This window comes from Eumetopias jubatus, unplaced genomic scaffold (genome assembly GCF_037043125.1).
Source record: "Eumetopias jubatus isolate StellerSeaLion01/CBP00866 unplaced genomic scaffold, mEumJub1_p1.0 scaffold_11, whole genome shotgun sequence".
Taxonomy (NCBI): Eukaryota; Metazoa; Chordata; class Mammalia; order Carnivora; family Otariidae; genus Eumetopias; species Eumetopias jubatus.
In genome coordinates, this window is record NW_028274817.1 from 46,400,944 (window position 1) to 46,427,061 (window position 26,118).

The window sequence follows — 26,118 nt, forward strand, 5'->3', positions numbered from 1 at the left end:
CCCTCCCCTGCCGTCATTACGTTAGCAGCCGTCACACGCTCGGTCGCCAAGAGCTAACCCCTCCGGGCTGGGCTGCGGCCGGAAGAGAACTCCGTTCCGACCTAGGGTAGTGCGGCGACAGACTAACTTGCAGGATTTTAGTCTGTAGGATTCCTTATTATTCCATTTTTTCTTAGACCAACACGAGGAATCATCGATCACAATAAAGATGGCGGCAGCCGCTTTACCATGGTAACAGGGAAGTCATTCGCTAACAACCTTGGCTCTTTCATTTTAGTTCCGCCCTGTTGGGGAAGGGAAGTGCGTGGTCCCGCCCCAGCAGCGTGCCTGTTTGTAAAAGCTGGAGTGTACCAAGCAATATGAGAGAGAGTCGCGGCAGTCTAGGGAATGAGAGAATGCGGAGCGCTCAAATTCAAGTCGTCACCATAGCCGAGGAGATGGGGAGGTAAAGGGAGAACAGACCCGTGTCTGCTCTTGTGTAGCCCCTGGGCTCCATGCGTTTGGTGGTGAGGGAGCGAGCTGGCGGAGGGCGTCGCTACGGGGTTCTCAGAAAAGATCATTGACTGCTGGTACTTAGCGGCTAAAGCATGATTTGAACTCAGATTGCTTTGGCTCGGAGACTGAATGTTTAACTGCTGTAGCTATTGCCTCCCAGTATAACAGGGAATATGAGTGACTCAACATATTTTATTACATTTTTGGAAAAGGACTTAGAGCATCTGACTTGGTGATCCTAGGTCGGTGGGCTTATAACAACGAACCACCCAAGAATAGGTCAAGGCATCTATAACCAGGGGCTTGTTGTGCTGTCCTCAGTCATTTGTAGGGAATGGATTGTTGGTTCTCTTCATTAACCAACCCTACTCTACTGGTTATAAAAGAGGAGGTGTGTGCAGGGGATGTTTCCTAAGCTTTTGTATATTTGGGTTTCATTTATAGGCCCCGTGCTAGTGACTCCTGCCTCAGTGCCTGTCCCTCAGAGTCGTTTTCCTTCACTGCAGCACTCTTGGAGTGATACGTATCTTTAGCCTATAGGTTATAACAAAATGAAGACAGAAGATAGGGCGTCTGATGCTGTTGTTGTAGGTGTTATGACTGAACCTCAGTTCACATAACAACATAGGTGCAGTATGAAGAGGTGGGGGGAAAACTAGGAAAGATGCATTTCTACACAACTGGGACTATATTTAGAATAAGTGTTATTTGGGGGAATTGCACAGAAGAGAAAGGGTATGTTGTGGAGAATCAAAGAATTTGGGAAACCACAGTCAAGATTTGTGGGGCACTGGCAGAAAGTTTTGTGGAAAAGTCCCGAGTTCTTATTTAGTCTGGTTGATGATACTAAGAATCTTGGATAAGGTATAAATGAAGCAAGCAAAGACATTCAGGATTGTGAGAGCACAGAGGCTTGGCCGTAGAAGGTCAAACTTCCAAGGCTGTGGTAAGTACTGCTTCATGTTTGATCTACATTTTAAGTTCCTCAAAGAGCCATGGAATAAAAGCCCTCATTGGTCTCCAGGGACTATCTGCAAAGGCAGCAACCCCTGTATATACATCATTGCATGAAGAAGATTCCAGATGGCACTGTAGCATTATCCATGTTTGGAGAAATTCTCAATGAGCAGCACCTGTAATAGCTAAGGAAACTTGGGGCTCTCAGAGAGCACATGAATGCTGACACTGATCCTGGTCAGTATCTGGATGTAGGTTCCAATTGGCTTGCTTTCCAGAAAGAAATATCATTCCTAAGTTTTGCACTACTGCATTATCACACCTGTTCAGCAATATTTATACTTTGAGTATTTGAGGGTTCAGCTCTGAGGCTACAATATAGAGAATTGTGCAGTCCATCAAAACTGGTTATTCTGGTCTTCTCATTTTAGCATTTTCATTTATTTCTTTTTTTTTTTAAGATTTTATTTATTTGAGAGGGAACAGGGGCAGAGGAAGAGGGACAAGCAGACTCCCCTCTGATCAGGGAGACTGATGTTGGGCCCGATCCCAGGACTCTGGGATCATGACCTGAGCCAAAGGCAGACAACCAACTGAGCCACCCAGGTGCCCCTCATTTTTTATTTCTTACCTGACTACTTTTATTCTCAGTTCATGCTCAATGAATACATTTCCTGTATTTGTTTCCTAGAATCCAGAAGGTTCCCGATTGTTCACCTGCTCAAGGGCTGCCTTATGAGATACATTGCTTGGTAGCAGGCCAGGGAGTTAGTTGGTCAGCTGAATTGGAGGAAGATTTTCCTTGTTCTTGGCAATGGCATGGTGACCTCTTGCTACTGAATGAGGACTGCTTCCAAACCAAGCATTGGGGAAAACTGGGTGAGAGGAGGAAGTCTCTGAGTTTTTTCTCGAGACTCCAATCAGGCTTGTCTAAAACTTATGTGTTTTGGGGGGCTTGTTCTGTTTCAGAACCAGAACTCTGGGAGACTGTTGCAGTGACACGTGGAATCCAGGGTTTAGCAAAACGAAGGTGGATATCACTGTACCACACTTACACTCCAACAGTGTGCTGCTGGGTGAACATGGCTGGACAGAACATGTGGATAATGGTATCAGGTTGGGGTTAACAGGGTGATAATGATTAAAAAGAGCTAGTATTTGTGAAGGGCTGTATAGATTACAAAGCTTTTCTACATAGATCTTCAGTCTCACAACATTTGGGAGATTGTTTTAGTGTGCTCTCTATTATAGTAAAGTATACATAACAAGATATACCATTTTAACCATTTTTAAGTGTATAGTTCAGTGGCTTTAAGTATATTCACATTGTGCAACCATCATCACTATCCATCTCCAGAACTTCTTTATTTTCCCAAACAGGAACTCCGTGTCCATTAAACATTAATCCCCCATTATTCCCTCCCACCAGCTCCTGGCAACCACGATGTTACTCTCTGTGTCTATGAATTTGACTACTTTAGGTACCTCACATAAGTGGAATCTTAACACTCTATTTTTACTTTTGTGACTGGTTTGTTTTGCTTAGCATAGTGCCTTCAAGTTTCATCTATGTTGTAGCGTGTGTTAGAATTTCCTTCCTTTGTAAGGCTGAATAATAATTCCATTGTATGTACACATGAAAATTTGGTTAGCCACTCGTCTGTTAATGGACACTTGGGTTGCTTCCACCTTTTGGCTATTGTGAATAATGTTGCTATGAACCTGGGAGTACAGATACCTGTTTGAGTTCCTGCTTTGAATTCTTTTGCGTAAAGTGTTCTTTACGCAAAATTCTTTTCCAGAAGTGTAATTGCTAGATCATGTGGTAATTCTATGTATAATTTTTCGAGGAATCGCCATACCTTTTCCACAGTGGCTGCATCATTTTACATTCCCATCAGCAGTGCACGGGGTTCCCATTTCATCCTTACCAACATTTGTTATTTCCTTTTTTATTTTTGGAATAATAGGCCCCCTAATGGGTGTGAAGTGGTATTCTATTGTGTTTGTTTAAATATTTTATTTATTTATTTGAGAGAGCAAGAGAGCACCAGCGGGGAGGGGGGGACAGAGGGAGAGGGAGAAGCAGACTCCCTGCTGAACAGGGAGCCTGATGTTGGGCTTGATCCCAGGACCCTGATATCATGATCTGAGCCAAAGGCAGATGCCCAACCGAGCCACCGAGGCACCCCTCCATTGTGGTTTTGATTGGCATTTCACTACTATATTGGAAAACGTACTGTTCTCCTCTCCTGGGTGCCTCCTTTACTTTCACGCAGAACACTTTACTTTTGACATTTCTGGGCACCAAATATGTGGAGATTTTTTTCCCACAACAAACAGTTCTCTGCAACACCAGCTGGGTGTCCTATAATTTAACTAAATTCTGACACCTGGAGATAGTGTCAGATCCTACAGGTTAAGGGTTCAATCCTCAAGACTGCCCCTACCCCACTTCAGATGCCAATTGTAAGTTTAGGTTGTCACCTGTGCTTCTCACTGATTGGCTATAACCTTGGGTTCATTCAGTTAATTTGCTACAGCAGCTCACAGACCTCAGGAAAACAGTTACTAACATTTACCAGTTTATTAAAGGATATGATAAAAGATACAGGTGAATAGCCAAATGAAGAGATATGTAAGGTGAGCTCTGGGAAGGTCCTGAGTGCAGGAGCTTCTGTCCTTTTGGAGTTGGGATGTGCCACCTGACTGGTACCTGGATGTGTTAACCTACCTGGAAGCTCTGTGAATCCCCTACCTATTTTTGGGATTTTTATGGAGGCTTTATCACTTAGGCAAGATCAGTCATTAACTCCATTTCCAGCCTCACTTCCCTCTCTGGAGCATGAAGGGTGGGGCTGAAAAATTCCAACATCTAATTATGGCTTAGTTATTTGGTGACCAGCCCCCATCTAGGAACCCACCCAGAGTTGCCTCATTAGGGCAAAAGATACTCCTAATGCTGTTATCACTTAGGAAATAACAAGGTATTTAGGAGCCCTGTATCAGGTACAGGGTTAAAGACCAAATATTAGAATAAGAGACACTCCTTGTGCTCTTATCACTTAGACGTTATAAGGGTTTTAGGAGTTCTAAATGGGGAACCAGGTGCAGAGACCCATATATGTATTTTCTGTTATCTCATACCTAGTGACGAGTGAGGTTGAACATGTTTCCATGTGCTGTTGGCCTCTTGTATATCTTTTCTGGAGAAATGTCTATTTAAGTCCTTTTCAGTTTTTTAATGGGATTGTTTTTGTTGTAGGAGTCTTTTTTTTATCCTGGATACTAATCCCTCGTCAGATGCATAATTTGCAAATATTTTTCCCATTCTGTGGGTAGTCTTTTCTCTGTTGACAGTGTCCTTTGATGCACAAAAGATTTTAATTTTGATGGATTCCAACTTATCTAATTTTTATTTGTTCCCTGTACATTTGGTGTTATAGCCAAGAAATCTTTGTCAAATCCAGTGTCATGAAACTTTTCTCCTATGTTTTCTAATAAGAGTTTCATAGGCTTAGCTCTTACATTTAGGTCTTTGATAATTTGAGATAATTTTTTTGAAAAGATTTTATTAATTTAAGAGAGAGCGTGAGTGCACAAGCAGGGGGAGGGGCAGAGGGAGAGGGAGAAGCCGACACCCTGCTGAGCAGGGAGCCTGACATGGGGCTCAATCCCCAGGTCCTGGGATCATGACCTGAGCCAAAGTCAGTTGCTTAACTGACTGAGCCACCCAGGCACCGCAAGATAATTTTTGTATATGGTTTAGGCAAGGTTCCAACTTTATCCTTTTGCATGTGGATATCCAGTTGTCCCAGCACCATTTGTTGGAAAGACTGCTTTTTCCCCCTCCAGTGAATGGTCTTGGCACCCTTATTGAAAATCATTTGAGGGCGTCTGGGTGGCTCAGTTGGTTAAGCGACTGCCTTCAGCTCAGGTCATGATCCTGGAGTCCTGGGATCGAGTCCCACATTGGGCTCCCTGCTTAGCAGGGAGTCTGCTTCTCCCTCTGACCCTCCCCCGTCTTGTGCTCTCTCTCTCTCTCTCTCAAATAAATAAATAAAATCTTTAAAAAAATCATTTGAACATAACTGTGAGGGTTTCTTTCTGGGCTATTTCATTGATCTGCATTCATTTACAGTTGATCCTTGAACAGTATCCCAACCCCTGCAGAGTCGAAAATCTGCATACAACTTTTGACTCCTGCATAACTTAACTACAAATAGCCTGCTGTTGACTGGAAGCCTTACTGAGAATATAAACAATTGATCAGCACATATTTTGTATTTATGTATTCTATTCTCATATTTAGGTAAGCTAAAGAAGAGAAAATGTTATTAAGAAAATTATAAGGAAGAGAAAATACATTTACAGTACTGTATTCATAAAACAAAATCTGGGGGCTCCTGGGTGGCTCAGTCAGTTAAGCGTCTGCCTTCAGCTCAGGTCATGATCTCAGGTCCTGGGATCGAGCCCCACATTGAGCTTCTGCTTGGCGAGCAGCCTTCTTCCTCTTCTCGCTCTGTCTGCCACTCCCCCAGTTTGTTCTCTCTCTCTCCTCTCTGTCAAATAAATAAATAAATAATCTTGAAAAAGAATAAACACAATCTCTATGTAGGTGGCCCTGCACAGTTCAAACCCATGTTGTTGAAGGATCAACTCTATTTTTCTCTGATCTTTATTTTTTCCTTCTTTCTACTAACTTTGGACTTTTTTTGGTTCTGTTAGGTGTAGGGTTAGACTGTTGGAGATTTTTCATATTGAGGTAGTCCTGTATTACTGTAAACTTCCCTCTTAAAACTGCTCGGTCTGTGTACCAAAGATTTTGAACCGTTGTGTTTCCATTTTCATTTGTCTCCGTGTATGTTTGATTTCCTCCTTGATTTTGTAGTTGACCCATTGGTTGTTTAGTAGCATGTTTAGCCTCCACATGTTTGTGTTTTTCCCTTTTTTTTTGGTAATTGTTTTCTAGTTTCATACCATTGTGGTCTGAAAAGATACTTGATATGATTTCAGTCTTCATAAATTTATTGAGACTTGTTTTGTTGCCTAACATGTGATTTATGCTGGGGAATGTTCCATGTGCACTTGAATGTGTATTTTGCTCTTTTTGGATGGAATGTATGTATCTGTTAAGTCCAGCTGGTCTAGAGTGTTGTTCAAAGCCATGGTTTCCTTATTGATTTTCTCTCTGGGTGATCCATTCATGTATGTGGGCTGTTCCCTTCTCTTATTGAATTACTGTTAATGCTTCCCTTTAGGTCTGTTAATACTTGCTTTATATGTTTAGGTGCCCCTCTGTTGGGTACATATATGTTTATAATTATTATATCCTGTTGTTGAATTGATCCCTTTATCATGTAATGCTCTTTTTTGTCTCTTGTTATGGTCTTTGAAGTCTGTTTTGTCTTATATCAGTATTGCTACCCTAGCCTTTTTTTTTTTTGCCTCCGTTTATGTGGAATATCTTTTTCTATTCCTTCACTTTCAGTTTGTATGTATCTAGGTTTGAAGTGAGTCTCTTGTAGGCAGCGTATAGATGGGTTTGGGTTTTTTTATCCATTAATTCACCCTGTGTCTTTGATTGGAGCATTTAAGACCATTAACATTCAAAGTAATTATTGACAGGTGTGTACTTATCGCCATTTTTGTTAATTGTTCTCTGGTTGTGTTTATAGTTCTTTTTTCCTTTCATCTTCTCTTGTTCTGTTCACTTGTGATTTGTTGACTTTAGTGTTTTGCTTGAATTCCTTTCTCTTTACTTTTTGTGTATCTATTATATGTTTTTTGTTTATGGTTATTATGAGGTTCATATATAACATCCTATGTATATAGCAATCTATCTTAAGTTGATGGCCACAAGTTCAAACACATTCTAAAGACACTACATTTTTACTTCGCCCACTCCATATTGTATGTATTTGATGTCATATTTTACATCTTTTTATTTTGTGCATCCCTTAGCTAACTTTTGTAGATACAATTGTTTTTACTGCTTTTGTCTTTTAACCTTCATATGAGCTTTATAAGTGTTTGATTTACTACCTTTACTTGGTTTGCTTTTACCAGTGAATTTTTTTTCCTTTTATAATTTTCTTCCAGTTATGGCTTTCTCTCTTCCACTTCAAAAATTCCCTTTGACACTTCTTATAAGGCAGTTTTAGTGGTGATGTACTTTTATCTTTTGTTTCTGGGAAACTATCTCTCCTTCAATTCTGAATGATAACCTTGTGGGTTGAGTATTCTTGGTGGCAGCTATTTTCCTTTCAATGCTTTAAATACAACATGCCGCTCCTTTCTGGCCTACAGATTTTCTACTAATAAATCAGCTCATAGTGTTATGGGATTTTCTTTGTACATAACTATTCGCTTTTCTCTTGTTTTTAAAAGAGTCCCTTTATTTATTTATTTGAGAGAGAGAGAGGAAAGGGAAAGAGAGAAGGAGAGGGAGAATCCCGAGCAGACTCTATGCTGAGCACAGAGCCGACACGGGGCTCAATCTCACAACCCTGAGATCATGACCTGAGCTGACCGAGATCAAGAGGTGGATACCCAACCGACTGAGTCACCCAGGTGCCCCTAAGGAGTCTCCTCTTATTTTTAATTTTTTGACATTTTAATTATTATGTGTCTTGATGTGGACCTCCTTGGGTTCATCTTGTTTGGGGCTCTCTGAGCTTGCTGGACCTGGATGTCTTTTTCCTTCCCCAGGTTAGGGAAATTTTAGCTATTACTTTTTCAGATAAGTTTTCTGCCCCCTTCTCTCTGTCTTCTCCTTCTGGGACCTCTCTAATGTGAATGTTAGTATGCTTCATATTGTCTCAGAGGTCCCTTAACCTATCCTCATTTTTTAAAAAATCTTTTTCCTGGGGCGCCTGGGTGGCTCAGTTGGTTGGGCGACTGCCTTCGGCTCAGGTCATGATCCTGGAGTCTCGGGATCGAGTCCCGCATCAGGCTCCCTGCTCAGCGGGGAGTCTCCTTCTTCCTCTGACCTTCCCCACTCTCGTGCTCTCTCTCTCTCATTCTCTCTGATAAACAAAATCTTTTAAAAAAATAAAAATAAAAAATCTTTTTCCTTTTTGCTCTTCAGCTTGCATGCTTTCCGCTACCCTGTCTTCCAGATTGCTTGATTGTTTTTCTATATTTTTTAATCTGCTCGTGATTCTCTCTAGCATATTTTTTCTTTTTTTAAAAGATTTTATTTATTTATTTGACAGAGAGAGAGATAGCGAGAGCAGGAACACAAACAGGGAGTGGGAGAGGGAGAAGCAGGCCCCCGGCTGAGCAGGGAGCCTGATGCGGGGCTCGGTCCCAGGACCCTGGGGTCATGACCGGAGCTGAAGGCAGATGCTTAATGACTGAGCCACCCAGGCGACCCTCTCTAGCATATTTTTCACTTCAGTTATTTTATCCTTCAGCTCTAACTGGTTCTTTTTCATATTTTCTGTCTCTTTGTTGCTGTTTTCACTTAGTTCATCCACTCTTCTCTCAAGTCTGGTGAATATCTTTATGACCATTACTCTGAAGTCCTTATCAAATAGATTGCTGATCTCCATTTCATTTAGTTCTTTTTCTGAAGTTTTGTGTTATTCTTTTGTTGAGAACATATTCTTCTGTCTCCTCATTTTGTCTGAGTCTCTGTGTTTATTTCTTTGAATTAGGTAGGTCAGCTATGTTTTCTGGTCCTGAAATTAGTGGCCTTATGAAGAAGGCATTTTATGGTGCCCAGTAGTGCAGGCTCCCTGGTCAACAGAACCAGCCACTGTGGGAGTGTCCCTTCTGTGGGTTCATATGTCCTCCTGTTGTGTCTGGTACACTCTGAGGGCGTGGCTGGCCCTCAGCCCTGTTGTCAGCAATGACTGGTGTGACTGCCGTGAGCATGCTGGTGGTGCTGGTAGGTGGAATTAGTTCCCGTTGTAGCTGGCTGAGAGGCTGGGCTATAGATGCTGGTGGCTTGCTCTTGGGTGCAACCGTCCCTTGGTACAGCTGGCTGAGTGGGCTGGCCACAGTGGCTGTGGGTATGCTGGTGGATGGGGCAGGAATCCTACCCTCCTCCCCAGGACACAAGTCACTTTGTAGGGGTGCCTGTCCCAGGCTGGGCTGCCTGCCAGGCGTGGTGATGCAGTAGTTGCTTTGGAGGGGCTCCTGCCAGGGTGGGCTGGCAGGCAAAGACTGAGGCAGGGCAAGCGGTGCTGGCAAAGTGGATGGAGAGCATCAGAACTGGTGTCCACCAGCGCTGGGCCAGCTAGACTGAAGGAGGGCAAGAAAAATGGTGCTGCCCAGCAGCACTCCCGTCCCTGGGGAAAGTTCCAGGAGATCCCTGTGTCTCCAGCACATACCTAAAATTAGTAAATCTCCTTCATGTATAACACAGGTGTTTTTCAAACTGCTGCTTCCGTGCTGAGTCTCAGACTGAGTGTAGAGGGTGCAGAGCGAAGTCTCAGTTTCCTAAAGCCCCGTGGTTCTCCTGGAGTCAAGCCCTGCTGATTTTCAAATCTTCCAGTTTTGAGTCCTGCTGATTTTCAAAGACAGACATAATGGAGGCTCTTCCTTTTGGTGTAGTTCCCCAGGGCTGGGGGTGCCCAGTCTGGGTCATGATCCCTCACTCCTAAAAGGAGAGGACCTCCATGCCTGTGATATACTTTCTGCTTGTGGGTCACCATGCCAGGCATTTGATTCCTGGCTATGTCTCTGCCCCTTCTACTCTTCTCAATATGGCTTTTTTTTTTTTTTTTTTTTGGTAATGTCATTGGCTTTGAGAGGATCTGTTCTTCTTCCAGTGTTCAGGTAATTTTCAGAGTGCGTTGCACTACATGAAGTCATTGCCTTAGTGTGTCTTGGAGGAGGTGAGCGCAGGATCCTCCTACTCTGTCATCTTCCCTGTCTCCTCTAGTTGTTGTTGTTGTTTTTTTAAATGTCAGTGTGGGTCGGGGATGGAAGGCCTGGACAGAGCTTCCTAGTCTGCTAACTTGCAGATGTCCCCTAAAACAGAGTATCTATTTTATAAACAGGGATATCAAAGCTCAGATAGTGACTTGTACAAGGTTACACAGTTAATAAGGATAAAGGCTGGGATTTGACTGTATTTCTTTCTCCAGGTTTTGTGATTTTTTAAAAACTAAACTTTGTATTTTAGAATAATTTTAGATTTACCAGAAAGGTACAAAGATAGTACAGAGACTTCCCATATCCACCCACCCTCTGCCCTACACAGTTGTCCCTTTTATCAACATGTTAGTGTGCTCTATTTGTTACAATTAATGAACCAATATCGATATATTATTGTTAACTAAAGTATATACTTTATTCAGATTTTCTTACTTTTAACCTATTTTTTTTTTCTATTCTAGGACCCAGTCTAGGATACCACATTACATTGTTGTCATGTCTCCTTTGGCTTCTGTTGACTGTGGCAGTTTCGCAGAATTTCTTTGTTTTGATGACCTTGACGGTATTGAGGAGTACCGCTCAGGTATTTTGTAGACTCTGCCTCAGTTGGAATTTGTCTGATGGCTTTTCTCATGATTAGACTGGGTTATGGGTGTTTGGGAGGAAGACCATTTTTATCATGTCATGTCAAGGCCTTGATCAGCTGACCAAGGTAGTGTTTGCCAGGTTTCTGCTCTGTAAACTTATTTTTTCCACTTTATATACCACAGTTAAGAAGGGTTGGGGAAAATTAAGTTCTACTTCCTGGAGGGTGAGAAACTACATAAATTATTTACCATTCTTCTGTAGGAAGAATTATTTATTTTGTTTCTCAGATTGTTTCAGCTTTGGGGTGCCTGGGTGGCTCAGTCGGTTAAGCGTCTGCCTTTGGCTCAGGTCATGATCCCAGGGTCCTGGGATCGAGCCCCGCGTCAGAGAGCCTGCTTCTCCCTCTCCTCCCCACTCATGCTCTTTCTTTCTGTCTCTGTTACTATCTCTGTCTCTCTCTGTCAAATAAAATAAATAAAATCTTAAAAAAAAAAAGACTGACAAACTTAAAGATTATTTCAGCTTTGTCCACTGGAAGCTCTTTCATGTTGGTGCCCGTGACCCTTTGGCATGCCCCCACTCTTGTGTTTTTTGTGCACTTTCCTTACTTTCTTACACTACAGGATGCCTATTTTGTATATTCCCTGCCTTAGCCGTTGGAGAATCAGTCATCCAAAGAGCTGTGGTTCCTTTTAGTAAATCAAGATGTCTTCCAGAATATGAAAGGTCTAATAGATTGTAGTAGCCAATAGAAACTCATTTGGAAGGGTATGTATATGTAGGAGGTGGTTAACCAGACCAAAGAAGAAGAGAAAGCCGGAAGGGTCATAATCTAGTTTTCTGCTGAATGATAGTTTACGATTGGAGGTAATAGCATAAACTAAGAGTCAGAAACCTTAGGTTTAAATGCCAACTCTGACACTTTTTAGTTGTGTGTCTTTGAACCTCAATTTCCTCATCTGTAATATGGGTATAATTACTTCATGAGGTTGTTGGGATGAGGATTAACTAATAGCACATGCTCTGCCGGGCCTGGCACGCAGTAAGTATTCATATGTTCGCTATCATCACTAGTCTCGTTTCTGTACTCATCTGAACTAGCTACTATAATATCACGAACAACTATGAACCCTCACCATTTTTGTTTGATGCCTCCATTACTCAGCTTCCCTTGTATTTCTTTCCCTAGGAATCTTTTTGATGTGACCCAGTGTGTTCCTTTGAGATCATCGCCAAGATGCTGCAAGTGGCATCACTGCCGCGTACTGGAGAAGCATGTGAGCGTCTGTATGCAGATGACAGTTCTAGGGACCTTTGGCTTTAAGTAGCTATCTCTTCCCCAGACCCATATTCAGGTTCAATCTACTCATCAATCTTTTTCTTCAAGACCATAAAAAAATCAGTGCTGGGTATTAAGGAGGGCATGTACTGCATGGAGCACTGGGTGTTATACGAAAACAATGGATCGTGGATCACCACATCAAAAAAAATAAAATAATTTGCAAGAAGCAAAAATAAAAAAAATCGTGTTGTTCAAATATGAAATATTAAAGTGAACTGAACATCAAATCTCTTTTTTTATAGAATTTATTTGAGAGAGAGAGAGTGCACGTGAGCAAGAGCGGGGGAGGGGGCGCAGAGGGAGAGAGAGAAGCAGACTCCTCACTGAGCAGGGAGCCCGACATGGGGCTTGATCCCAGGACGCCGGGACTGTGACCTGAGCTGAAGGCAGACGCTTAACCTACTGAGCCACCCGGGCACCCCCCCAATCTCTTTTTGTTAATAGAATTAAAATTTTTTATTATCTTCCTACCAAATTTAGTGTCCCCTTAACTGTTAGGGGAGCTCTTTAAAGTGATTCCTTTAAGAAGAAATTATCTTCCTTTTGATCATGTGATTCTTCTCCTAAAGAGTCTTCCTATTTCACTATGGGCGATGTCTAAAATCTTCCTCCTGAGTGTCAGCACCCCCTATAAGATTGCCATATTTTTTATACCTGTGAACCTTCTCCCATGATTTTCATGCATGACATGTTCTTTTCTCATCATTTTCTTCACTAGACTATGATTCAAATAACTTCAAACTCCACCCGGAGTAATACAAGGAGTGCTAATACCTCCCTATCTACTGCCTTTTGAACACTACGGTTTATCCCCTAGAATGTACTGGCCCTTGATATGTGTATGGTATAAATACTCAAAGTGTTGAACATTTGATTATGTTCCTACATATCTTCTAAATATTTGTATTAATGCTGTCATCTTCCTAAAGAACATGTATGTAAATACCCCAGTCAAGATAGTACTAAGTATCTGCTTATTGATAAACAGGAGGAAGATAAACACTCTTTAATAGCTCTGGACTGTAGTCATCTACAAATTTGAGTAAGGGGACTTCTTAAATCTGAGGTAGTCGGTTTCACTGGGCCTTCTTTAGTCCCTTAGCTGTGATTATAGGAAATTAACTCCCGACTCAGTCCAAAGCTGGGTATTCCCTCAAGGAAATTGCTATTTCTGATTCTTAGAACTTGGAACCTTTTTTATGGTTGGCTACTTGGGGTCCATAATAATCATGCAGTGGCTAATCTTTCTGTAGAGATTGACTGTTTCACATTGCCATTCCCAGTTCATGCTGTGCTACCTTCCATGGCTGTGATTGGAATCCTCATAGCTGCTCTGAGAAAAAAATCCAGAGATAGATGGAGTAGCAGATTTGTGCCAAATATACTTTGAGAATAACAGGTGAGTGCCGGGGAGGTATATCTTTTGACAACTCGGAGTGACTTTCTACAATAAAGTCAGAAAATATCCTTCTCTCCAAAAACAAAACAAGATCAACTCTATTGCTTGCCTTCATCATCTCACTATACAAAGTACTGCTCTTATATTGATGATTTTACTCAGAATTTGAGTGATAACAATGTAGGAAGTTATTTGCATGAATTTGGGTGTGGGGAGGGGATGAGGTAGGAAGTCAAGGTCTGGAACCAATACAGAAAGATAATAAAGTGGTAGAAATAAAAGTATGGGACTTTGGGAATTTAAAACTTTAAAGATGTGTATTGCTTGCATTAAAATAAAAGGAAAATGATGTGAGAAATGTTAAGTAGAAGTGAAAACTCGTGAAAGATGAGTCATCCTCATTTCCTACAAAATGAAGTGCGGAAGAATTTCTTTTTCTTCTTTTCAGGATACGCAACTGGAAAAGAATTGGGAAAATCTAGGTAGTCATTTTTTCTTTTGCTTTGCTATGGTTGTGTCCCATTTGATAGTACTGCTGTTGTTCCTCATTTCATTTTTTTATGCCTCTTGTAGCTGAAACTGTTTCACATCACTGATAGGGTAATTCTGAAGAAGGCTGATTCATTTCCTGTTAAATGTTGTATCAGAACTGGGGGCATTTTGCATGTCCACCAAATTATAGGATCTTTCCTGGGGAAAAATCTCCATCTTCATGGGAGCAGGGAAATAGAGGCGAAGAAGCACTGTCATTATCCTTAGCAAATTATCAATGACCAGTGGAAATGTAAGGCTACCAGGGTTTCTGTGAGGAAATCTGGCAGTAGCCAAGCTAGAGTGGCAAATGTGGGTTTGATATGTAGAAACTCACTTTGTGGGGCACCTGGGGAATTGGGGTGGTTAGACCTAAAAATTACAGGGTTTCTTTGTGATAATATTTTGGGGTACCTGTGTGGCTCAGTCGGTTAAGCGTCTGCCTTTGGCTCAGGTCAGGATCCCGGGGTCCTGGGATTGAGCCCTGCATTGGGCTCCTTGCTCAGCAGGGAGCCTGCTTCTCCCTCTGCCTGCCACTCCCCCTGCTTGTGCTCTCTCTCTCTTGCTGTCTCTCTCCAACAAATAAATAAAATCTTTAAAACAAAAACTCTTTGCCATTCTTCATCCAAGTGCATGCTCAACTATGGAAGACACAGATCCTGCATATTCAGCTGGTAAAATCCTATGCTGTCCATGTAGATCACATAGTCCTGGATCTGAACTGTATGAGCAGGGTAGCTACCTCTGTCCTTTAGTTGATTAGAGGAGGTAAATCCTGTGGCTCAAGGGTTCCATGTGTGAATGAGTTTCCATAGCTGATGCCTTTAACTTGTTATCTCAACCCAAGTTCTAATCCCCTTGTCTCCTAGTAATCTGCTTCAGTTCTTTTTTTTTCTTTTACAAAAAAGAGTTTATTGTGATGTAATTCACATTTAAAGTATATAATTCAATTGCTTTTAGTATATTCACAGAATTGTGGAACTATCACCACCATCAATTTTAAAATATTTTTAAAATATTTTTTTATTCGTTTATTTGACAGAGAGCACAAGTAGGCAGAATGGCAGGCAGAGGGAGAGGGAGAAGCAGGCCCTCCACCAAGCAGGGAGCCCGATGCAGGGCTCGATCCCAGGACCCTGGGATCATGACTTGAGCCAAAGGCAGATGTTTAACTGACTGAGCCACCCAGGCACCCCAAAATATTTTTATCACATCACAAAGAAACCCTGTAATTTTTAGGTCTAACCACGCCAGGTCCCCATTCCATCATGCCCTGGGTAACCAATAAAGCATATTTTGTCTTTGTATATTTGACTATTAAGGACATTTTATATAAATTGAATCATATAACGTGGTTTTTTGTCACTGGCTTCTTTAACTGAATGAACATAATGATTTCAAGGTTCATTTATGTTGTAGCATGTATCAGTACTTCATTCCATATTTGTGTGTGAATGTGTGTGTGTGTGTATGTGTGTATAGCAGCTATTTTCAGATATTTCTACATAATTCACACAATTAAACAATTCAGGGGTGCCTGGGTGGCTCTATCTCTAAAATAAATAAGTAAATCTTTAAAAAAAAAAAAACAGGAATGCCTGGGTGGCTCAGTCAGTTAAGCATCTGCCTTCAGCTCAGGTCATGATCCCAGGGTCCCGGAATCGAGCCCCACGTCAGATTCCTTGCTCAGCGGGGAGTCTGCTTCTCCCTCTGCCTGCCACTCCCCCTGCTTGTGCTCTCTCTCTGACAAATAAATAAAATCTTTAAAAAGAAATAATAAATAACTCAATAGTATTTACTGTAATCACAGGCACATACAATTATTAGTCATTTTAGATCATTTTAGAACTGTTTTTAATTCTTTTAGGCATATACCTAGGAGTAGAATTGCTGGGTGTTACAGTAGTTCTGTGTTTAATTTTTTAACAAAGTCTCACACTTTCCAAAGTGGCTGCACCATTTTACAGTCCCACAAACAGTATATATACAAGGGTTCCATTTTCTCTGTATCTTTGCCAATACTCGTTTTTTTTTTTTTTTTTTAATTGTGGCCAGCCTAGTGGGTGTAAAGTGGTATCTCCTTGTGGATTTATTTTGCATTTCTCTAATAATGCTGTTGAACACCTTTCCATGTGCTTATTGGAGATATGTAAATCTTTGTTGGAAAATGTTTATTTAAGTCCTTTGCCCATTTGTTGATTGGGTTGTCTTTTTTTTTTTTTTTGAGAGAGAGAGTGTGAGCAGGGCGGGAGGGGCAGAGGGAGAGGGAGAGACAGAATCTTAAGCAGGCTCCGCACTCGGCATGGAGCCTGATGCAGGGCTTGATCTCACAACCCCGAGTTCACGACCTGAGCCGAAATCAAGAGTTGGACGCTTAACTGACTAAGCCACCCAAGTGCCCCTGTGTTGTCATTTTGTTGTTGAATTGTGAGAGCTTTTCATATATTCTAGATATTAGACCCTTATTTGCTAATATTTTCTTCTATCCTGTGGGTTTTTTTAAAAGACTTAATTTTTTTAGAGCAGTTGTAGGTTCACAGCAAATTTGAGAGAAAGGTGCAGAGATTTCTTATATACCCCCTGCCTCTGCACTTAAATAGCCTAACACATTTTCAACATCCCCCACCACAGTGGTACTTTGGTTGCAATTGATGAATCTACATTGACACACCATAGTCACCCAAACCTCATAGTTCACCTTAGAGTTCATTCTTGATGTAAATTCTATGGGTTTGGAAAAATGTATAATTATACCTGTCCATCATTATAGTATCATACAGATTATTTCTACTGCCCTAAAAATCCTTTTTGCTCAGTACCCCTGCCTGCAACCTCTAACTGATCTTTTTTATTGTTTCCATAGTTTTGCCTTTTCCAGAATGTCATATAGTTGGAGTCACACAGCATGTAACCTTTTCAGATTGGCTTCTTTTGCTTAGTAGTAAGCATTTAAGGTTCCTCCATGTCTTTTCATGGCTTTGATAGCCCATTTCTTTTTAGCAATGAATAATACTGTGTTATCTAGATGTACCACAGTTTGTTTATCCATTCACTTACCGAAGGACATCTTGGTTGCTTCCAGAGTTTTGGCAATTATGAATAAAGCTCCTGTGAATATCTGTGTGGGTTTTTGCATGAACATAAGTTTTTATCTCTAGGTAAATACCAAGGAATGTGATTGCTAGATTATATGGTAAAAACATACATGGTTTTGTAAGAAACCATTCAACTGTCTTTCAAAGAGGCTATATACTGTTGTGCATTCTCATTAGCAGTGAATGAGAGAGTTCTTGTTGCTCCCCATTCTCACCAGCATTTGATGTTGTCACTCACTGTTCTAGAGTTTGGCCATTCTAATAGCTATGTAGTGGTATATCTTTGTTGTTTTAATTTGCAATTCCCTGGTGACATATGATGTGGAGCTTCTTTCATATGCTCATGTGCTGTATGTGTATGTTTAGTGAGGTGTCTGTTAGGTCCTTGACCTGTTGTTTAATCAGGGTTAAAATGCTTATCAATTGTGTCTTTTGTAAATATTTTTGGTGGGCTTTGGCTACTTCTACCCATTTCTTTTTTGAGGTATAATTGACATAATATTGTTTCAAGTGTACAACATAGTCACTTGAATTGTATAAATTGCAAAATGATCATCACACTAAGTCTAGTTAACATCATCACCACATGTAATTGTATTTTTTTCCTTGTGAGAATTTTTAAGATCTACTCTTTTAGCAACTCTCAAATATATAGTACAGTATTGTTAACTGTAGTCACCCTGCTATACATTATATCCAATGACTTATTTTAAAACTGTAAGTTTGCACCTTTTGACCCCCTTCACCCATTTTGTCCACTGCCCACCTCCACCTCTGACAACCACCAATCTGTTCTCTATGAGTTTGTTTCCACCTCCCCCAGATTCCACACGTAAGTGAGATCATATGGTATTTGTCTTCTTCGGTCTGACTTACTTCACTTAGCATAATGCCCTCAAGGTCCATCCATGGTGTCCCAAGTGACAAGATTTCCTCTTTTTTTATGGCTGAATTACATTCCATTGTACATATATACCATATTTTCTTTCCCTTTTTTTGAACCATATTTGATGTACAGTATATTAGTTTCAGGTGTACAGCAGTGATTAAACAATTCTGTACGTGATAAAGTGTAGTTACCCTCTCCATCTGTCACCATACAATGTTATTACAGTATTACTGACTATATTCCCAATGCTATACTTTTCATTCCTGTGACTTACCAGTTTTATGACTGGAAGTTTGTAACTCTGAATCCTCTTCACCTATTTCACACATCTCCCCAAACTCCTCCCCTCTGGCAAACATGAGTTTGTTCTTTGTACTTACAGTTCTGTCTCTGTTTTCTTCATGCATTTGTTTTTTACATTCCACATATAAGTGAAATTATACGGTTTTTGCCTTCTCTGACCTCTCTCACTTAGCATAATACCCTCTAGGTCCATCCATGTTGTTGCAAATGGCAAGATCTCATTCTTTCTTATGGCTGAGTAATATTCTGTTGTGTATATGTATGTATTACATCTCCTTTATCCATTCATCTATTGACGGACACATAGATTGCTTCCATACCTTGAATATTGTAAATAATGCTACAGTAAACATAGGGGCATATATGTCTTTTGGAATTAGTGTTCTCATTTTCTTTGGGTAAATATCCAGTAGTGGAATTATTGCATCATATGATATTTCTATTTTTAATATTTTGAGGAACCTCTATACTGTTTTCCACAGTAGTTGCACCAATTTACTTCCCACCAGTAGTGCAAGTGTTCTCTTTTCTCCACATCCTTGCAAACATTTGTTATTTCTTGTTTTCATACTAGCCATTCTAACAGGTGTAAGTGATATCTCATTGTGGTTTTGATTGCATTTCCCTGATGATTAGTGATATGGAGCATCTTTTTATGTGTCTGTTGGCCATCTGTATGTCTTCTTCGGGAAGATGTCCATTCAGGTCCTCTGTCCATTTTTTAAATTGGATTGTTTGGGGGTTTTTTGATGATGACTTGAATAAAGTTCTCTATGTATTTTGGATATTAACCCCGTATCAGATCTGTCATTTACAAATATCTTCAGTAGGAAAAGCTTTCTTTTTGGGGTAGTCCTAATAGTTTATTTTTGCTTTTGTTTCCCTTGCCTGAGGAGAACTGTCTAGAAAAATGTTGCTACATTTTCTTTTTGGAGTTTTCTTTTTGGAGTCTTATCGTGTCAGGTTTCACATTTAGGTCTTTAATTCATTTTGGCTTTATTTTTGCGTTAGAAAAATGTTGCTACATTTTCTTTTGGGAGTTTTCTTTTTGGAGTCTTATGGTGTCAGGTTTCACATTTAGGTCTTTAACTCGTTTTGGCTTTATTTTTGCATAAGAAAGTGGTCTAGTTTTATTCTTTTACATGTAGCTGTCCAGTTTTCCCAGCACCATTTATTGGATAGACTGTCTTTTCTGGCATTATGTATTCTTGCCTCATTTGTCATAGATTGATTGAACCATATAAGTGTGGGTTTATTTCTGGGCTCTCTGTCCTGTTCTGTTGATCTATATGTCTATTTTGTACCAGTGCCATACTGTTTTGATCATTTTAGCTTTGTAGTATATCTTGAAATCTGGCATTGTATACCTCCAACTTTCTTGTTCTTTCTCAAGATTGCTTTGGCTATTTGGCATCTTGTGGTTCCATATAAATTTCACCATTATTTTTCCTAGTTCTGTGAAAAATACTATTGATGTTTTGATAGGGATTGTATTGAATCTGAGGATTACTTTGGGTAGTATGGACATTTTAACAATATTAATTGTTCTGCTCCATGAGCATGTATATCTTTCCCTTTGTTTGTGTTCTTTTCAGTTTCTTTTTTTTTTTTTAAAGATTTTATTTATTTGACAGAGAGAGATACAGTGAGAGGAGGAACACAAGCTGGGGGAGTGGGAGAGGGAGAAGCAGGCTTCCTGCCAAGCAGGGAGCCTGATGTGGGGCTCGATCCCAGGACCCTGGGACCATGACCTGAGCTGAAGGAAGACTGTTAATGACTGAGCCACCCAGGCACCCCTTCTTTTCAATTTCTTACATCAGTGTTTTATAATTCTCAGAGTACTGGTCTTTTACCTCCTTAGTTAAATTTATTCCTAGGTACTTTATTCTTTTTGGTGCAGTTGTAAATGGGGTTGTTTTCTTTCTTTCTTTTTTTTTTTTTTTTTTAAAGATTTTATTTATTTGGGCACCTGGGTGGCTCAGTTGGTTAAGCGACTGCCTTCGGCTCAGGTCATGATCCTGGAGTCCCGGGATCGAGTCCCACATCGGGCTCCCTGCTCAGCGGGGAGCCTGCTTCTCCCTCTCCTCCCCACTTGCTCTTGATCTCTGTTGCTATCTCTGTCTGTCTCTCTCTCTCAAATAAATAAATAAAAAATCTTAAAAAAAAATTCCAGGTCTTTAGTCTCGCTCATTGTAACAACTTATGAAATTTGGCCCCTCTTCCTTTCAAAACTGTATTATGGGGACTCTGATTCCCCAAGTGTACTCCACAGTGTTATATTCTGTTTCTTGCCCTTCTCTGTGCCCCCAGCTCCCTTCCAACTGTGGACTTCCACAGTCCGTTTTACTCCCAGACCGTTTCTCCTCCCTTCCTCCCTTTTTCTATGAGGCTTCTTCTCTGTCTTTAGTCGTGGAATCTGTTCTGTTCGTCTTTGTGTCATTTTCTGGGTTATTTACACTGATATGAGTGTTATCTAGTATCCGTGGGAGGAGGCAAGCTTAGGGCACTCCTACTCCACCATCTTCCCAGCCTCTTAGTCTTTGTTTTAAAGTCTGTTTTGTCTGATCTAAGTGTTGCTACCTGTACAATTTTTCCCCACTACCATTTGTACAGAATTATGTTTTTCCATCCTTTCACTTTCAGTCTATATGTATTGTTCAGTTTGAAGTCTTTTCTAGACTTCTTATAGATGGATCTTGCTTTTTTTTTTCATTCAGTAACCCTATATTTTTTTTAGTGGAGTATTTAGACCATTTACATTTAAAGTAATTATTGATAGGTATGTAGTTATGCCATTTTATTCACTCTTTTCTGGATGTTTTGTTGTTGTTCTCTGTACCTTCTCTTACTCTTTTCCCTTGTGATTGGTGAGTTTCTTTAGTGCTATACTTGGATTCCTTTATGTTTTTTGCTTATCTATCATAGGTTTTGGTTTGTGGTTATAGTGAGGTTTATATATGATATCCTAAGTTTATAGTATTCTGTAATAAGTTGATGGTTCTTTAAATTTGAACACATTTTAAATGACCTTCATTTTTAAAAATTTTAATTCCAGGATAGTTAACATACATATTTTATTAGTTTCAGGTGTATAATATAGTGATTCATAAATTCCATACATCACCCGGTGCTCATCACAAGTGCACTCCTTAATCCCCATCACCTATTTCACCCATCCCCCATCCTTCTCTGGTAACCATAGCTTTGTTTTCTATAGTTAAGAGTCTGTTTCATTTTTTACTCCCCCTCCACGTTTTATGTATATGATATTATATTTTACGTCTTTTTATTTTGTGAGTCCCTTAACTGATTTTTTTAGGTATAATTGATTTTATTACTTTTGTCTTTTACCCTTCATACTAGTTTTATAATTGATTGATCTACCATCCTTACTGTATGTATGCTTTTACTTGTGAATCTTTTTTCTTTCATAATTTTACTTCTAATTATTGCCTTTTGTTTTCTGCTTAAAGAAGTCCTTTTAACAGTTTTTATAATGAAAGTTTAGTGGTGATGAACTCCTTTAACCCTTGTTTTTCTGGGTAACTCTTTATCTCTCTTTCAATTCTTTTTTTTAAGATTTTATTTATTTGAGAGTGAGAGAGCACCAGCAGGGAGGAGGGGTAGAAGGAGAGGGAGAAGCAGACTCCCCGCTGAGCAGGGAGCCTGATGTGGGACTCGATCCTAGGACCCTGGGATCATGACCTGAGCCAAAGGCAGACGTGTAACCGAATGAGCCACCCAGGCACCCTCTCTCTTTCAATTCTTAAGGATAACCTTGCTGGGTAGAGTATTCTGGGTTGTAGGTTCTTTCTTTTCAGCACTTTGAATATATTATTTTACTCCCTTCTGACCAAACTTTCTGCTGAAAAATCAGTTGATAGCCTTGTGGGATTTCCTTGTATATAAGTATTCTTTTCACTTGAGTTTTTCAAGATTTTCTCCTCATGTTTTAGTTTTGATATTTTTCATAATTACATGTCTTGGTGTGGATCTCCTTGGATTCATCTTATTTGAGCATCTCTGCTTCTGGGTTATGGATGTCTGTATTCTTCCCCAGGTTAGGGAAATTTTAGCTATTATTTCTTCAAGTTAAGTTTTTTTGCCCCTTTCTATCTTCTCCTTCTGGGACCCCTGTGATGTGAATGTTAGTATGCTTGATGTTTCCCAGAAGTCCCTTAATCTATCCTTGTTTTTTAAAATTCTTTTTTTTTTTTTTTGTAGTGTTGCTTGGGTGGTTTCCATTACCCAGCCTCTAGATCACTAATCTGTTCCTCTTTATCTTTTATTTTTTTTTAATATTTTATTTATTTATTTGAGAGAGAGCAAAAGTGAGAGAGATCACAGAGGGAGAGCGGAGAAGCAGACTCACCACTGAGTGGAGAACCTGATGTGCGGCTCAATCCCTGAGACCCTGAGATCAAGACCTGAGCTGAAGGCAGAGACTTAGCCAACTGAACCACCCAGGCACCCCTTGTTCCCCCTTATCTTTTAATCTGCTATTGATTTCCTCTGGTGTATTTTTCATCTCAGTTATATTTTTCAGGTGTGAATGGTTCTTTTTATATTTTCTCTCTCTGTTGAAATTCTCACCGAGTTCATCTACTCTTCTTTCACGTCCAGTGAATTTCTTTATAGCCATTATTGTGAACTTTTTATCAGGTAGATTGCTTATCTCCATTTCATTCAGTTCTTTTTCTGAGGTTTTATTTTGTTCTATCAGTTAGAACATATTCCTTTCTCTCCTCATTTTGTTTGACTTTTTGTGTTTTTTTTCTTTTAACTTTTCTATTAGAGAGAGAGTACAAGCCGGGGGAGTGGCAGGCAGAGGCAGAGGTAGAGGGAGAAGCAGGCTCCCTTCTCAGCAGGGAGCCCGATGTGGGGCTCAGTCCCAGGACCCCAGGATCATGACCTGAGCCAAAGGCAGATGCTTAACCATCTGAGCCACCCAGGCGCCCCTGAGTTTTTGTGTTGTTTTCCGTGAATTATGCAGACTAGCTACTTCTAGAATTGAAGGAGTGGTCTTGTGTAGGGACATCCCCTGTATAGATTATGTGTACCTGGTTGCTTTGGCTGGGTGACTGGAGCTGTAGTGGGTGCAGCCTGGAGATCCTGGGGCATTCCACTCAGTGGGTGCCCTAACAGGACATCTGGAGCTGAAGTGGGCATGGGCCATGGGGTCCTGGGGTGTGCCGCACAGTGGACACTGGCAAGATCACAAGATCCAAAGTGTGGGTGCAGGCTGAGTGGTTTCACGGTACTGTGTACATGGGACAACTGGCAGGATGGTTGGAGCTGAAGTGGCTATAGCCTGGGAGGCTTTGTGATGTTCGATGAATGGGGGCCCTGGTGGGTAACTGGAGCTGAGGTGGGTGTGGGCTTGGAGGTTTCATCGTGCTTCACACAGTGATTGACCTGGCAGGTTGTCTGGAGCTGAATTAGGTATGGGCCCGGGATGTTCTAGGATTCTTTATACTTGTGTTGCCTTGGTCAGTTGGCTGTAGCTGTGGTGGTCACTATCTGGGAATGTCCGTCCCAGTGTGTGTCCTGCTGGGATGGTCTTGGTAGGATGGCTGGTGCTTAGGGTGGTTTGAGGCAGTGGGGCCACCTTGGGGGTAAGCTGGGGCTGGTGCTGGCTAGGGGCCACTGCTTGTTGAGGCAGCAAGTGGCTCGGGTGCCTGGACCTTGTTCCTATCTTCACTGTGAAGGTGGAGGGGAATGGAAACTGGTACCACCAGTCCCTTTGATTTCAGAGAGTTCCTGTGGCTCCCCTGCTGTTTGAGTTTTAGGACTTGTTCCTTGATATTTCAGTTGCTCTTTTATTATTTTTTAAAGATTTTATTTACTTAGCACACACAAGCAGGGGGAGCAGCAGAGGGAGAGGGAGAAGCAGACTCCCCACTGAACAGGGAGCCCAACACGGGGCTCGATCTCAGGACCCTAGGATCATGACCTGAGCCGAAGGCAGACGCTTAACCGACTGAGCCACTTAGGCGTCCCTCAGTTGTTCTTTGAAACCACAGCTTTTTTTTTTTCCTTGTATTCCAAGGTGTCTGGGGCTGGTGTATTCTAGTAGTGTGGGGATTGTTGTGGCAGTGGGCCCTCTAGGGCACCTGGACCCTGCTTCTGTCTGCACTTAAAAGGTGGAGGGGGGATGTAAAAGGTGGTACTGGCTAGCTCCCACCTAAGAGAGTTCCAATGGCCCCACACCATTTGGAGGAGGCTTAGTTCCTTTTCATTGCTGCTGTCCTTTTAAATTGCATCCTTTGTCTCTTGTTCCAGGGCAACTGAATCTGCTCCTGCTTCCACAGTACCGACCCTCTCCCCTGCAGTCTGCAGCATCGGGGGTGGGATTTTCATTGTTAACGTGTCTGTGCCCCCATCTCTCCTGCCATTCTCTGTGTGGTCCCTTTATCCTTTGTTTTGCTGTTCATTCAGCCCTTGGTTCTCCTTCAGGAGGAATTGCTCTGTATTTACCACATTTTCTTTATTTATCCATTGGTGGACACTTAGGTGGCTTTCATGTCTTGGCTATTGTAAGGAATGCTGCAATGAAGATGGGGTACGTATATCCAAAAGTAGGTTTTTTCAGCCTCCATGACTATGTGATCCAATTCCTATAATAAATCTCTCTTCTCTCTTCTTTTCTCTTCTTTCTCTTCCTTTCTCCCTCCCTCTCTGTCTGTCTCTCTCCCTGTGTCATTATCTGTATCCATTTTATTCTGTTTCTGGGAGAATCTTGACCAGTACAGATTTTGGTACCAATAGTGGTTCTAGAGGAATAGAAATTTTTTTTTAAAGATTTTTATTTATTTTTTGACAGAGGCACAGTGAGAGAGGGAACATAAGGAGGGGGAGTGGGAGAGGGAGAAGCATATCTCTATGAACAGTTCCCACCATGGACTATCAGTGTTGTCTTTCAAATGGAAATAATCATTAGTGTCTTTACATCTAATCAGATTAGAGAGACAATTCCAGAAACAACAGAACCAAATCAGAAAACATCCTTAAATTTCTATTCCTCGGGGCGCCTGGGTGGCTCGGTTGGTTAAGCTTCTGCCTTTGGCTCAGGTCATGATCCCAGTGTCCTGGGATCCACTGTCCAGTAGTCCTTGAAAGGCCTGATTATTTCCTTCATGTACAGTTACCTCGGTAAAAGCCTGTCCTTTTGTACAATACAGTAACAGTACAAATTCTCAAAAGTGTACTGGGGTCCTTCCTCAAGCGAACTGGCCTCCCCTTCATTCAAAGGGTTCTGGGCCTGCAAACTGTCTCAAATGTGGGAATTTATTGAGAAACTGTGACGCTTGGTTTTTAGGATTTGAGTTAGACTTTATTCACGTGACCTAAAACTTTTCTGTTTATACAGAACAAGTAAGAATCTAGTAGGTTCCCTATTTATTTCACTGTTTAGAAGACAGTAACTAGCCAGTGCCATAAGTCTGCATGAATCAGAAAAATCTGGTGCTTTGACTCCATTGCCCATTACAATAACCACACCCACCTTCCCTTTGGTGCTTGAGTGCCTCCACTTGGCCCCTGCCATCCCAGGATCCAATTACTCCCATTGCCTTTAGGTTTTCCAACTGAGTGGCTGTGGTTCCCACTGTAAGGTCTGGCCTACAGAGAA

The 26,118-nt window shown here is 41.0% G+C and overlaps 1 protein-coding gene across 7 annotated transcripts; it reads left to right on the forward strand.

Moving 5' to 3' along the window:
* The first annotated feature begins 76 nt into the window (after positions 1 to 76).
* On the forward strand, positions 77 to 25,261 carry LOC114207559 (uncharacterized). 7 transcript variants are annotated; one of them, XR_015769440.1, is made up of 6 exons: positions 77 to 445; positions 2,422 to 2,561; positions 10,803 to 10,924; positions 12,119 to 12,206; positions 13,555 to 13,670; positions 24,771 to 25,261. XR_015769440.1 is itself a non-coding variant. In XM_028101522.2 (4 exons), exons 1-4 carry the CDS (start codon positions 360 to 362, stop codon positions 12,128 to 12,130), a joined length of 360 nt encoding a protein of 119 aa, XP_027957323.1. In that variant the 5' UTR covers positions 77 to 359; the 3' UTR covers positions 12,131 to 12,515. The 7 variants fall into 7 exon arrangements, 1 of the variants encoding a protein (XP_027957323.1); XR_015769442.1 differs by lacking the exons at positions 13,555 to 13,670; positions 24,771 to 25,261 and adding an exon at positions 1,360 to 2,331 and having other exon boundaries at positions 12,119 to 12,523; XR_015769441.1 differs by lacking the exons at positions 13,555 to 13,670; positions 24,771 to 25,261 and adding an exon at positions 2,144 to 2,331 and having other exon boundaries at positions 77 to 2,058; positions 12,119 to 12,515.
* The last annotated feature ends 857 nt before the right edge of the window (positions 25,262 to 26,118 follow it).